Here is a 14,210-nt window from a genome sequence, read left to right on the forward strand (position 1 = left end):
TTTTTTACTAATACAAATAAACTGGGCTAATTTCAGGTGCCGCAGCCCTACTCACGACGACGACGGAGCAAAGAGAATATTTTAAAGGACACACAAACAAAGCAAGTGTATATGCATAGTCTAACAGCCAGGAGCATTTCAAAGGAGTTTCGTGACGAACTTAAATTGTCTATGCCAACTCCGATCACTGTACCAGGAGGCTCCAAAGAGATCCCAGAAGGAACCGAGGAGGTGACTAAGGAGTCCAGTAGACCAGGAAGTCCGATGCCGGAGCCGGGCACGTTAAAAAATAAATTAGCGTTCTTCGAGAGTTTAAAAAATAAATTTAGCAATAAATGATCTGGTGCTGTGTTAATGCGATCATAGTACAAGTTATTTAATAAGTAAAATCCCACGTCTACAAATATTTTATTTCAAACTTTTAAAATATCAAACTCAGGATCCATAAAGTATCTATAAACTAATAAAATTCTAGCAGTGCAGAAATAAGACGCCACTATATGTGGTCACATTAAACTGACATGCCGTTTAACTGTGTAGCACTTGTAACTGTACCTACCAATTCGTAAATAATCTATAAATTTAGTTCTGTTTTATAATGTAAAAATGTATTTATTACATAAACATAGTAAAAAAACAATCAATACATAACAAATACAGTTTATTTCAGAAATAGCTTTTACATTACATGTTTAATTTCATTATTATTGACATTTTTGGCTTGACGTTTATAAAAGCTGACAGTTCTGACTGACGAGTACTATAATTAATATTAGAATTGCTGCGTGATTTTTAAGTACATTGCGTTAATCGTCTATACAACGGTATTCCGCGACTACAATTTGTTTGTCAAAATAAATTTTGTAGTTCATTACTGTGTGGGTGTTAGGTGCCTTTTTATTTTTCATGATTACAATTATTTCATTGCGGATGGTCACAATGTGCACAGACTGTGATTTAATTTAAAAAAAAGGTGATTAGACGACTTATGGGCATATGTCCCAAATAGTCATACATATTAAGCATATTGGCGAATGATTAACAATTTTAGTAACAGCACGATTGAGAAATAAAATAGTTGAGCATTGCGTTTCAAAGTGATGATGCGGTCGTATTTAATTGTCAAGATCAAGTTTATTAGACTTAAAATTGCAACAATCATAAAAAAATCTTGACAATTATTATTTTTTTTATAATAAAATCACATTCTGTTTCATAAATTATTATTAGGTTACGGTGTATATAACTGGTGCCATTTTGTAATCTTTCACATTTTTTCCATTTATTTAAGTGATCATATTTAAGCTAATGCCAAAGTTGTAAATAAATAGAAACGACAAATGTATTCCTGTTTTTTTTTATATTGTCTGGCACTGGCTCACTCTTAATGGCTGAATTCCTCACACGCTCCTCAAGGCTACTGGCAGATAAGTATACAAAAAAGGTCCTTTAGTTAATTCTATTGGGTTAAATTTCAACAATGATAAAATTCGTTTTATTGTGGCATAAATTCAGACTACTTGTAATCTTTCATTGCGTTAATAGGCAAACTAGCATATGGCCATTCTAATGTTGAGTGATCACCGTCATCATTTGAAGTCGTCGTGGCCTAAAGGATAAGACGTCCGGTGCATTCGTGCTAAGCGATGCAACGGTATTCGAATCCCGCAGGCGGCTATCAATTTTTCTAATGATATACGTACTTAACAAATATTCACGATTGACTTCCACGGTGAATAACCACGGAATAACATCGTGTAATAAAAATCAAACCCGCAAAATTATAATTTGCGTAATTACTGCCGGTAGGACCTCTTGTGACTCCGCGTGGATAGATACCGTCTCCCTGCCTATTTCTGCCGTGAAGCAGTAATGCGTTTCGGTTTGAAGGGTGGGGCAGCCATTGTAACTAAACTTGAGACATTAGAACATTTAGAACTTATATCTCAAGGTGGGTGGCGCATTTACGTAGTAGATGTCTATAGGCTCCAGTAACCATTTTACACCAGGTGGGCTGTGAGCTCGTCCACAAATCTAAGGAAAAAAAACATCAGCAATTAGGTGGTGCCTACTGCTTACAACTCTATTCAAGATCGTTGGAAAAGATGGAAATATCAATGAGAGTCATGGATGATAATCCTAAAGCCCAATAAGCAAAATGCGGTGCGATGGAAAAGTATTCAGGGGTCACGTTAAACAATTCTCCAATTTCCCTAATTTTGGCATTTGCATTATTGTATTTAAATTTATTAGTATTATAACACGAATTTTTAAAAGAATCATGCTATTTCATTTTGGCCTGCAGTATAAATGTTTAGGAACAATCAAGGAAATACTTGTAATTTACATACCTAAATAAAACAGATATTTCCAACACTGAACTCTAAATTCCACTTACATCTAATGAATACATAGCACCAAAGAATTATTTACTTTAAAAACAAATCAGACCATGCCGAACTCTCTCGGTTTGGTACCAACCACCATTAAACCTGACGCCATGCAATCTAGTGATTCACTTTGAAGAGCCATACAATATAATTGGGTCTTTGATCTCACCACAAGATGATTGGTGATTAACATGACTAGGTCTATCTAGGTCTATCTAGGTCTATCTAGGTCTATCTAGGTTATGTAAGCAATGAGTTTGTCTGTAAAAGCGAATAAACTAATTTATTTTATTTGATACAATCATTACCTTTTTGTTTTGCAGCATAAACATTATGTAACATGTAGACCAAAAGTTTCTGAATGCTGCTAAATCATCTCTTTTCAAGTATCACAAAAACTAGTAATAAATACCTAAAGTTTTATGAAAAGGTATACTCTCCATTTCATCAGCATATTTCCTTCTGTAGCACCATAAATAGTAATCTATTAAACCTGAATTCGGTAATTCTATGTCTCCACCTGTCTTCTTCAATGCATCCTCTAATCTCTTCTTGATTAATTCTATAGCGTGGATTGAACAACCGCGTATTTCTATTTCTTCTTCTGAGCCACTTTGCAGTAGTATATCTAGGACAATAAAAGTTATCAACGGAGGATGTTTTAGAAGATAGAAATATCAATTGTTCAGATTAAATGTGATGATGCAGTAAATGAAGACTCCTAAATAAGTAAATGAAATAAAAAGCTCATTTTTACAGTCAATTGGTTTTACAAAACATTAAAGATTTTAACCACATCCCTTAACTGAATATACCTATTTTTGATGTCTATTGTTTTAGTAATTAACATAATCTCAGATAGACTATGAGCTTCTTAACCAATCTTGGGCAATAATAATAAAGTTCAAATACAAATTATAAAATGAAATAAATACATACCGTTTTTCAATTTTTCCATTAACTCGTCACTATAACTCAATGCTCCAAAATACACTAAAACCTGGGGCACTCTATAGTCAGCGAACATAGTGATCTTGTCAATATCCTCAAACTCACCCCACGATTTACCACCAAAGAAATTCCACAGATCAGCCACCAAAATCTGTGCTCTTTTGTAAATACCTAATTTTTGCCCTTTGTAGACAGCCTCGTCTCTGAACGAAGGGAAGTTGTTCACAATAATCTCAAGTAGTTTCAAGGCTGACTTGTTAGCTTCTTTCAAACAAGTCGTAAAAGTTCCATTGTATTTTTCAAGTAAAATCGCACCAGTTTCATGTAGCACAGACATTCTTTCCGTAAACAATGGTATTTTAGCTTCATTATCCCCTCTCATTATCATTTCTAGTTGTTCTGTAGTTATCTTCGAATAGTATTCTGGGTTTGTTATATCATAACCTTCCTGAAACAGAGTGAATATACATATCAGCTTTCATTTTATAACTGCTCTTTGTCCTTAGCTTAAATTCAGTATTCTTTAAAAATAATGCTTGTTTTATACATAATAAAGAATACTGTTGTTATTATTGTCAATTAAATGTGCTTTTGACAAGGTCTAACAGTGCAATAATGATATCTGAGCACTCAATTTACATTATTATAATAAATACCTTAATTGCTCTATCAAGGGCAGCCTCCAAAGCATAATACCCAGAATGTCCACCAACAGTCCATTTCAGAACTCCACTGTATGACCAGAAACAGAAGTTTAACGTGTCCGCAACAAACACCCAGTCCACAGCCCTTGGGTGTTCAACATTAGGATGTATACCTGTTCCTGCATCAGGGATTTCCAGTTTACTTGTAGAAATTGACGTGAGTATCTATAAACAATGAATATAATTTGATTGTGAGTAACTGTAAATTAATGTTTATTAGTTGAAGTTCTAAGACTATTTTTTTTTACCTTTACCCTTTGTCTGAGGATGAACTCACAGCCCACATGATGTTAAATGTTAGTTACTGCATCTTATGATGTCACAATGCAAAAGTTGTCACATACCTTGAAACATAAAGTCTAAGGTTGTTACACCCTTCAAACCAGTATGCAATAAAGATTAACATGTTTATTGTTTTTCTTTTCTAATACTATTAGCCTTAATAGATTAAACTGGAACTACAATATAAATTAAATAAAGTTTACCTCTTTACATGCTTTATCTAATCCTTCTTCATGTATCTGTACATGCTTGGCATATCTAGCAATAAATTCACCGGCTTTTGCTGGCAGCAAAACAACTTCGTCATCCATGGTTATAAAATGATAGTCTGAATAAAAAGTGAAGGTGGATAGAAAATTTCAATTTGAATTTAATTGTACTAGAGTGATTTACAGTTACAGCTATGATATTCACATTAAATAAAGCAGGAACACAAAAATTTGTTATCTTCAACATCTGTGATTTTAAAAGATAAAGATATCCAAGTGCACTCTGATTGGCTAAATAACTTAAATCATAGATTATACACTTAATATATTCGAGAAATAATAAAAAAGCATTAAAAAAGTTAACGCTAATGAATGATAGAACGGTAGGTTTAAATGTCTATGGGTATACACATAAATATATACGCGAGGAGTGAAGTTGTATGATTTGTTTTATTTTGTCTATTTAGTGTTTCTTCAGGTTTAAATGTGTAATAATGGTGGTTTATTAACTGTTTAATATCTGTGAAAGTGCACAAATGTGGGAAAATAAAACAAAGCCGCTGGACGTAACTTTTCGGGATCCTCAAAAAAGTCCACTTAAAAGTCTCAGTAAATGACCACCATTTTACTGAGATTTATGTCATCCCATATCATCTCATATCATTTAATTTAATTTCATCCCAGTTGATTAATGTCTCAGTTTAATAATCTTCATTTCATTTCATTTCACTCCATATTATCATTTTTCATGAAAATAATACTTAAAATTAAAATAAAACATGACTTAAAGGTCTTAGTTACCTGGTCATAAAATCCTTTTAAAAAAATTTTTACAGCACAGAAAAGCATCAGAAAGTCCAGAAACAGGGAAGTGTGTTTATTTATCTTCTGTTGTGTTCTTGTTCATTTTATGACCCATTTGTATACAAAAATGTCAATAGATATTCAAGGAACGTTTGTTTCTCAAAAAATAAATAAAGTCAGATGGATTCCTGAAGATTATGCTGAAACAAAATGTTTTCTCACCGGTAGTTGGGATGATGAGGTCAACTTAATAACAGTTTGGACTTTTGAAAGTGTTAACGAAGACGAAGAGGTAGAATATCCTCGTGCCCTTACCAAGTATCCAGTAGATGATGATGTTACACAAATAAAATTCACGGAAAAAAACAAAATAGCCGTTTCAATATCTAATGGTGATGTAAAAATACTTGAAATTAGTGCTTATGATAAACAAACACCACTTAAAGAAATATTTTCTTGGAAGTCTTTACATAACTACGGGTGAGGTTCTAGTTTTTTTTAAACTACTAAAAGGTTAAAGCAGTTAAAACTACAATTCACGAAAACCAGAGCATACTGAAGTCAGGTGTTATGTTGTAACTGCTTTGGCACAGCATGGTAACAATAGGCACACACACCAAACATCGAGCCAGCTATCCATATCACTCTCAATGCATTCTACCAGTCAGCAAATCATTAATTACCAATTCTATCATCAAGTAACTTAAGATGTAAATTACTTTATTTGAGTAAACATACTATAAAATGTTTTCAACAATTTATATCTAATATTTTATCAACAATAACAATTTCTGTTCATTTTTTTCTAATTTTGAAGATGAATTTTATGCCTTTTTAATATAAGAATTTTAATAAATACCACAAAATATCTACACCAATGTTACAATGAAACATCAAAGTTTTATTACCTGATATTGTAACCACCAAAGAAAAAAATGTATAATTGTGTACTTTTTGTAATATTCCTACCTATGAAGCTGCCAATCATGTCGTTTTCTAGAAAACTGCTACACATTCAGTTCTTTTAAAAAAAAAGGAAATGACTGATAAGTGTTTGAATTATTTGAAAATAGCACACATAACTAATTCTTAACTCGTAACAAATGCTTTATTTCAGTAATACAAAATGCTCTGCAACATCTTTGGATACATATGAAGGAGACATAGCTAGTATTGGTGAGGATGGCAATGTGAACATATTGAGTGGCCGAAGGGGTGAAGTCAACCGTACAATCAAAGGGGCTGATAGCTGTTCATTGCATTCCATTTGTTATTTAAAACACACAGAGGTAAATCCTTAATCTCTAACTTTTTGATTAACAGAGAGTAAGTTTTAGTTTTCTTAAATATAGAATGACCAAATCAAATGATGTTTTCTTCGGTTCATAGACATACACACAGTCATAGACATCACACATCATAGACAGACATAGCGATTCAAAGACAAGTATAAAAATTACTTGTATGGTTAATAAAAATAATTTAATTTACAATAAAAATGCGAGACAGTAAATCATAAAATTAGTTTTCATTACAGAAAAAATGTTATTTTTTTTTTAATTTTTCATGCTTATATTTTTATCAACTCTGAATGGACTACTCAGAAATTCTTTTTATCTTATTCCTGATTCCCATACAAAATTGAAATCTACATATAAAATGTTATTACATATTTATTTGTAGTCGTATGTTATTTGTAGTCGTCGTGGCCTAATGGATAAGACGTCTGGTGCATAAGTGTTGAGGCGATGCACCGATGTTCGAATCTCAGGCGGGTACCAATTTTTCTAATGAAATACATACTCAACAATTGTTCACGATTGACTTCCACGGTGAAGGAATAACATCGTGTAATAAAAATCAAACCCGCAAAATTATAATTTGCGTAATTACTGGTGGTAGGACCTCTTGTGAGTCCGCACGGGTAGGTACCACCACCCTGCCTATTTCTGCCGTGAAGCAGTAATGCGTTTTGGTTTGAAGGGTGGGGCAGCCGTTGTAACTATACTTGAGACCTTATAACTTTATCTCAAGATGGGTGGCGCATTTACGTTGTAGATGTCTATGGGCTCCAGTAACCACTTAACATCAGGTGGGCTGTGAGCTGTGAGTAAAAAAAAAAATATTGTTCTGATTCTTATAAACTAAATAAAAGTAAAGAAAAGATAAAGTTCATTGATAAATGTTTTCATTGCCTATACAACAGATCAACAAATAAATATTACTTACAAATAGTCAATAGAACAGCGAGTACAAAAAAATCATTTTTATCAAAGAAAATAAAATGTTCATTATTATTATAAGAAACTATAAACAAGAGCTGGCTTTACCACAAGGTATATATTTATAAGAAACAATAAAAAAAAGTATTTTTACAGGTTATAACAGGTAACATTCGAGGCCACATCAAAATTTGGGACCTTCGATCTGAAGTAGACAAACCCGCTGCATCATTCTTACTAGCTGGAGATGAGTTAGCTGCGACATGCATCATTAATCATCCAACACAACCTCATATAGTACTAGCGGGCAGCGAATCAGGATCTGTTGCTATTTGGGACTTACGCATGAACACATTTCCTACATCCCTTCTTAGTGCACACACAGGTGGAGTTACCGAAATGCAATTCCACCCAGAAAATCCCCAGAAATTACTAACTTGTGCGGTTTCGGGTGAACTGTGGGATTGGAACATGGAAACAATTACAAAAAGCACTAAAGGACCAGACAACCAGCTGGTATGGATGCCTTTACAAGATAAAAATACAATGATGATTAACTCTTTAATGCCATCATTTCATCAAGCTTTGAACTCTTTAGATTGTGAAAAGGGAAGGATTTTATGTGGAGCAGATAATGAAGCCGTATATTTGATAAAGAATTTGAAGTATTGATTGTCATTATTATGGGATTAAATGATTTTAATGATTAATCCTAATACTACTCATAACAATAATTTACTTTTAAGAATTTCTACATAATGACACTTTTTTCTATAAGATAATTACCTTATTTTAAAAGAGGTTACAATTTGAAGAAAAATCAAAAAAACAACAGAAAGATCACCAAGCGCTGTTTTTTCATAGAAAAGAAATAAAAACAATGTTCAAATAATATGTCTTTATTTTATTACCAAAGGCGAATACACTTATATTTATTATAATATATTTTTATCAATAATACACCAAGTCAGTCTTTGCATGCCTAGTCAAAGTATTGGTAAAATTTTATACATAAATCGTTCAAAATATATCGTGTTATACAATTCACACTTAACAAAATTTATTTACATTGTGATGTAGAGTATATAATATCATATGAAGGCACCAAGTCGAAACAACCATTTATTTTGGCGACGATGATGTAGTAATCAACTAAATTCAACTATGAGTATGACTGCTGACTCTATTAGATTGCTTAAATTGATATTTGAATTCTGAATGACCAATAAAAAATACTACTTGTGAAGTTCTCAATTATCATAACATCTTGTGAGAGCGAGTAGAAATTTTTAAACAAAATTTTCAGAAATCATAAATTTAAAAAAAACCTAGACACGTTAAGCATCAACGCCGCCAAATTGAAATTTTTATAACGGTAACTTTTTGCAAAAACAACCAAACAATGGCACCGAATCTCTAAGTAACTTAAGGCTCAGCCCCATTCCAAATATGTTAGTCGTTATCAACTAAATTATATAAAACTGTTTATTTGGCATCTCATTCACATGTTTACGCAATGTGTATATTAAAAAGAAACAAAAATATAAAATAGCATACACACTATCTACTCAAAAAGTTGTTCGTAAAACGATCGAAGGGTTAAACGTAAAAAATTAACAAATAATTAAGTGACGTGTGATGTCGTGTTTTTGAAATTTTTACATTGATAACTTATACCACGGAACATTGTTTATAAATAAAATGAAGCACAGCACACAAAATGACCGAATATCAACGAAATTATGCTTTCCTTTGGGGCGTTGAAAAATGTTATGCGTGACGAAATTCGACAAAATGAGTTACATAACGTTCTTAAATCTCTTACTGAGAATATTTGCTTAAAACATATAAATAGGTACAAGAAAGCATAATTTCAAGAGGCCACTTTTAGATTAACATTATACTTAATTGATTATAATAATACTTGTGTGAGCACCTTACTAAAATAATATTAAAATTAAATTGGTCCACACAAGCCAGAAGCATCACTTTTGACTTGTCCAATATTCGAAAGTCTTCACAAAAAACTTAAAACAGCATGCTAATTTTCGATTAAATTAATAAACACAGCAAAATCTCGAACACCATAATGGAATATAGTAAATCACTACATAGTATAAAACAAAGTCGCTTTCTCTGTCCCTATATCCCTATGTATGCTTAAATCTTTAAAACTACGCAACGGATTTTGATGCGGTTTTTTTTAATAGATAGAGTGATTGAAGAAGGAAGGAAGGATTATATGTATAATAACATCCATTAAATAGTGGAGAAATCAATAATAAATTACAGTTTCCGAAGCGAAGCGAGGGCGGGTCGCTAGTCTCGTTATAAACGAAAATTAAAAATTTTTGACAGTTAAAAGAATGGTCATAAAAATATTTCACTATTTAACAGCAATAATTCAAAGTGCGTCAGTTTTAAAAATTACGCCATTTTCGCAAGACCAAATGAACCCAATAACAGTCCAATTCTAGTTGTTCTGTATATCAAGTGTGCTGTAATCTGCGATGAGCTTGCGGCTTCCTCTGAGCAGCGGCGAGGAGGGAGGGCGGCACGGTCCAGAGTTGTTCGGAGTGCCGCATCATGGCTTCCGTAACGTGACAGCTGTTGGCGGCGGTCGCGAGCTGCGTCTCCAGGCTGTCTGATTGCTTGATCAGAAGGCTGGAATGGAAACTTGACAAATTAATTCGATTTTCAAATTGAAGAATGTAGAGGTATGATACTCTTTGACAACAGAACCTTAATAATGTTGAAACTTATAATTTCAATTAATTATAGTCGAATTTCGACTACTGCGGGACCACTAGTATATAGATAAAAGCGTTGGTATCGCACCTGGGCGGGAAGAGCGTGGGCGCGATGATCATGGCGACGTTGTGCTCGTTCATCTTGTTGGCGTGCGCGTGCGCGACGATGTCGTTGGCGAGCCGCAGCAGCTCCCGCAGCGTGGCGCGTGCCTCCGGACCCAGCAGCAGCACCAGCAGGTTGAGGGCGCGCCCGCGGGTCGATCCACTCAGCGCTGTAACACCCGGTTATTTTTTTATTTTAAGGGATTTTATGACCTGGTAACTTAGACCTTTAAGTCATGTCTTATGTTAATTTATATTCATATTATGAAAAATGATATTATGCAGTGAAATGAAATGAAATGAGACGAGATAATATGGGATGAAATATAATCTCAGTAAAATGGTGGTCATTTACTGAGATTTTTTCAGTGGACTTTTTGGAGGATCCCGGAAAGTTACGTCCAGCGACTTTGTTTTATTTTCCCACATTTGTGCACTTTCACAGATATCTAACAGTTAATAAATCACCATTGTTACACATTTGAACCTGAAGAAACTCTAAATAGACAAAATAAAAAAGGGTGCGTGTACTTATGTACGCGCGTAAGAAGTTATACTTTATTTTTATTAATTTTCTTTTTTGAAGTGAAACTTCCTTATCGGCGTTGGAAAAAAATTTACCGTCACATTTTTCGGTTACGCGTCACATTTTTCCGTTACGCGCCATCTGTTTTGTATTCATGTCTATGATAATAAAATCCTTTTGTTTAAACTTTATCTAATTTAACTTTTTTGTATTCATGTCTATGATAATAAAATCCTTTTGTTTAAACTTTATCTAATTTAACTTTATTTAACCAATTTCTAGAAAGTTGCATGTAGATCATTTTTCGAAAAATAAGGCCATAAACAAGTTTCACTTCTTACGTGTGTACACTAGTACACGCACACATTTTTTTTTTATTTTTTTTTTAATCATTTTGAAAAAAAAAATCGATTGAGCAACATTCTCAAACACGCATATTGGACATCCCTTTTCTTGACATCGTCTAAATTCGGTAATTCTCGGTACGGTATCAATACTACTGACGATAGTTGAACGCACAACGTCATAAGAAAATACTGATGGAATGGTTTCATTTTTCAATTATCGCAATTATCGTTTCTATAAACAATTGACACCACATTCACTTTTCACTGAACTGATACTTGACGAAAACATGTAAATGTATTATTGTATAGCAGCTGTCCACGCGGATGCATCGCTCACTCAAGTAGGAGAGAGACAGATGTCGAACGCTGCCGAACGCGGCGGCCGATTGTGCCTCTTTGTCGCTCGTTGCGCGTTCTCGCTTGCACTTCAAGCCTTAATGGAACGCCTCAGAGCGAGGTAACGCCGCATGAGTCATGTTTTTTCGTGCGTGCAGCCGGCTCCATCGAATTATAAGACGTTGTCACGTCAAAAAAGACAGCAGTGTTGAATATACGTACCATAAGTGTGGTAGAAGAGCCTCATGAGCTCCTGCGTGAGTAGGGGCTGGGGCAGCGCCCGCAGCAGCCGCTTGTAGACGGCGGCGAGGTCGTGTCCCTTGGCGAGCGAGACGGCCGCCTCCACCGCGCCGCGGTCCTCGTACCACTGCCGCTCTATCAGCTGACTCAGCTCTGATACCTAAGTCAAATTTTGGAATCGTTCAGGCAATTTCATTGGTTTTAATTTATCTATACTAATATATAAATCTACAGTGGTTTTTACGGATGTTCCGTTATAACTACTGAACCATGCATCCGATTGACTTGAAACATGGTATCCATGTAGAAAATACATGTACTTAATGGATAGGCTAATATTTATATGAGTGTTGGACTCCCTACACCAGTTGTGGGGGCGTTAATGATGAGTATCTTTGTGGAGGTGAGAAATAATAATGTTAATTTTAAATGCCCAGCGAAGCGGGCGAATACGGCTAGTATTATATTTATAAAGGGAAAAACTATAATCTTTGTTATTCAATACAGGTAGATTTTCGGATCAGAATTTCCAGGGTCTCCCGCCTAACATACCTAAATCATTTAAAATTTGGAATGGTTCTGGCAATTTCATTGTTATTTTCATTTTATATCAGACGAAGGGAAACTAATGTTTTTATTCAATTAAGGTAGACTTTGGTATCAGAATTTCGAGGGTCCCCCGCCTAACATATTAACATAAGCTAACGAAAAGTCATGTGGCCTCTCTGATGTCAATCCCATAGATCGCACGTTGTGTAGCCACTTGTTCATTTCAATACTTAACTATTAAATATTTTTTTATTTTATTTTTATTGCCTAGATGTGTGGACGAGCTCACAGCTCACCTGGTGTTAAGTGGTTACTAGAACCCATAGACATCTGCAACGTAAATGCGCCACACACCTCGAGATATAAGTTCTAAGGTCTCAGTATCGTTACAACGGCTGCCCCACCCTTCAAACCGAAACGCATTACTGCTTCACGGCAGAAATAGGCAGATGGTGGTACCTACCCGTGCGGACTCAAAAGAGGTCCTACCACCAGTCAATCTATATTAATAAAGCAATGTCCATTTAAAGCAGATATAAATCACGAACAAAATTCTCCGAAGTCTGTGTTTAGGCGATGTTAGGTAAGATTGTTTGGGGAGAAATGGTTTAGTTGGGCGGTGCGATAAAAACTGAGCTACGGTGAAGTTAAAATTGAGTGAAATCAGCTGTTCCCTTCAAGCGTCATAAGAATGAGTGAAAAAAAATAATTAAATCGATTGAGAAGAGGTGAAATTAAATAGTTTTTTTTCTCGATAGCAAACTGATGGTTTTTTTTTACTTTTTATTCACAGTTCAGGCAGACGAGCATACGGCCCACCTGATGGTGAGTGGTTACCGTCGCCCATGGACTTCAGCAATGCCAGGGGCAGAGCCATGCCGCTGCCTACCGCTAGAATTACGTTCACTAGAACTAGTGTGGTGGAGGAGCATGTTGTTACCTTCTGTTTGTTCCCGGAGACCCTGAGCAGCCCCTCGTGGTGCGCGCGAGCCCGCAGCGCGCGCGTGACGCAGCACAGCACGCTCGGCGCGCTGCACGTCTCCTCCCACAGGATCATGTCCTTGCGGACCAGCGTCTCCAAGGACACGCCGAACACGGAGCCCTCTGCAATGTAACAGCCCTTATAACACATACTACGAAGGATAAGTAGGATTTTTTTTATTGCTTTGATGGGTGGACGAGCTCACAGCCCACCTGGTGTTAACTGGTTACCGGAGCCCATAAACATCTATAAATGCACCCCCCACCTTGAGATATAAGTTCTAAGGTTTCAGTATAGTTACAACAGCTGCTCCACCCTTCAAACCGAAACACAATTCACGGCAGAAATAGACGGGGCGGTGGTACCTACCCGTGCGAACTCACAAGAGGTCCTACCACCAGTATAAGATTATTAAGACTATAAGGTCCTTGATAGAGGATCGTTGAAATTATTAAGAAAAAGCTTTCCTATTTCCTGCTAGGTTTCTCGTACCTTCCTTCCGCTTCTTTTTGGGTGGCTTCCTCTTCTGGAAGGGCAGCGAGTACTTGTCGAATATCGCCGTGAGCTCCAACCACAGTAGCGGCTGCAAGCGCTTCAGTTGAGGCTCGCTTATGCTCTCTATGTCCACGTTACTGTCCGCCTCCGGCCAATCCTGGGAACAACACCCCTATATAATGATCTTTGTCAAAAAATTTCACGAACTAATGCTGTAAAATATCTTGGTCTAAAAATTGACGGCACCCTATCTTGGCAAGAGCATATAAATGATTTGGTTGGAAAAGTACGAAAGCTTATCTTTGTCTTTCGGAAGCTAAG

At 35.4% G+C, this 14,210-nt stretch overlaps 4 protein-coding genes across 22 annotated transcripts in view; 2 read left to right on the plus strand and 2 right to left on the minus strand.

Annotated features, from left to right (window-relative positions):
* LOC101745080 (uncharacterized) overlaps positions 1-1,345 on the plus strand; it is a 114,572-nt gene extending 113,227 nt beyond the window's left edge. For 15 of the 16 annotated variants that reach the window (XM_012690409.3, XM_062668514.1, XM_062668521.1 and 12 more), the window contains one exon: positions 37-1,345. In XM_012690409.3, the coding sequence (XP_012545863.2) occupies positions 37-339 (303 nt within the window). In that variant the 3' untranslated portion in view covers positions 340-1,345. The remainder of the gene's footprint in view (positions 1-36) is intronic. The other variant, XM_062668515.1, reaches the window with a different exon arrangement.
* LOC101742392 (queuosine 5'-phosphate N-glycosylase/hydrolase) lies at positions 645-4,910 on the minus strand. The gene is made up of 5 exons (XM_012690414.4): positions 4,742-4,910; positions 4,531-4,655; positions 3,998-4,210; positions 3,330-3,789; positions 645-3,018 (listed from the first exon to the last, which is right to left on the minus strand). Exons 2-5 carry the CDS (start codon positions 4,636-4,638, stop codon positions 2,789-2,791), a joined length of 1,011 nt encoding a protein of 336 aa, XP_012545868.2. The 5' UTR covers positions 4,639-4,655; positions 4,742-4,910; the 3' UTR covers positions 645-2,788.
* A 47-nt stretch (positions 4,911-4,957) lies between these two features.
* LOC101742253 (nucleoporin Nup43) lies at positions 4,958-8,454 on the plus strand. Its single transcript, XM_004926202.5, has 4 exons — positions 4,958-5,145; positions 5,373-5,820; positions 6,458-6,629; positions 7,719-8,454. Exons 1-4 carry the CDS (start codon positions 5,073-5,075, stop codon positions 8,232-8,234), a joined length of 1,209 nt encoding a protein of 402 aa, XP_004926259.2. The 5' UTR covers positions 4,958-5,072; the 3' UTR covers positions 8,235-8,454.
* LOC101744937 (rho GTPase-activating protein conundrum) overlaps positions 8,446-14,210 on the minus strand; it is a 124,612-nt gene continuing 118,847 nt past the window's right edge. For all 4 annotated transcript variants that reach the window (XM_012690418.4, XM_004926218.5, XM_062668528.1 and 1 more), the window contains 5 exons: positions 13,887-14,046; positions 13,353-13,516; positions 11,846-12,023; positions 10,401-10,584; positions 8,446-10,226 (listed from right to left, as the gene is read on the minus strand). In XM_012690418.4, the coding sequence (XP_012545872.1) occupies positions 10,052-10,226; positions 10,401-10,584; positions 11,846-12,023; positions 13,353-13,516; positions 13,887-14,046 (861 nt within the window). In that variant the 3' untranslated portion in view covers positions 8,446-10,051. The remainder of the gene's footprint in view (positions 10,227-10,400; positions 10,585-11,845; positions 12,024-13,352; positions 13,517-13,886; positions 14,047-14,210) is intronic.

Source organism: Bombyx mori, chromosome 5 (genome assembly GCF_030269925.1).
Source record: "Bombyx mori chromosome 5, ASM3026992v2".
NCBI classification, from domain to species: domain Eukaryota; kingdom Metazoa; phylum Arthropoda; class Insecta; order Lepidoptera; family Bombycidae; genus Bombyx; species Bombyx mori.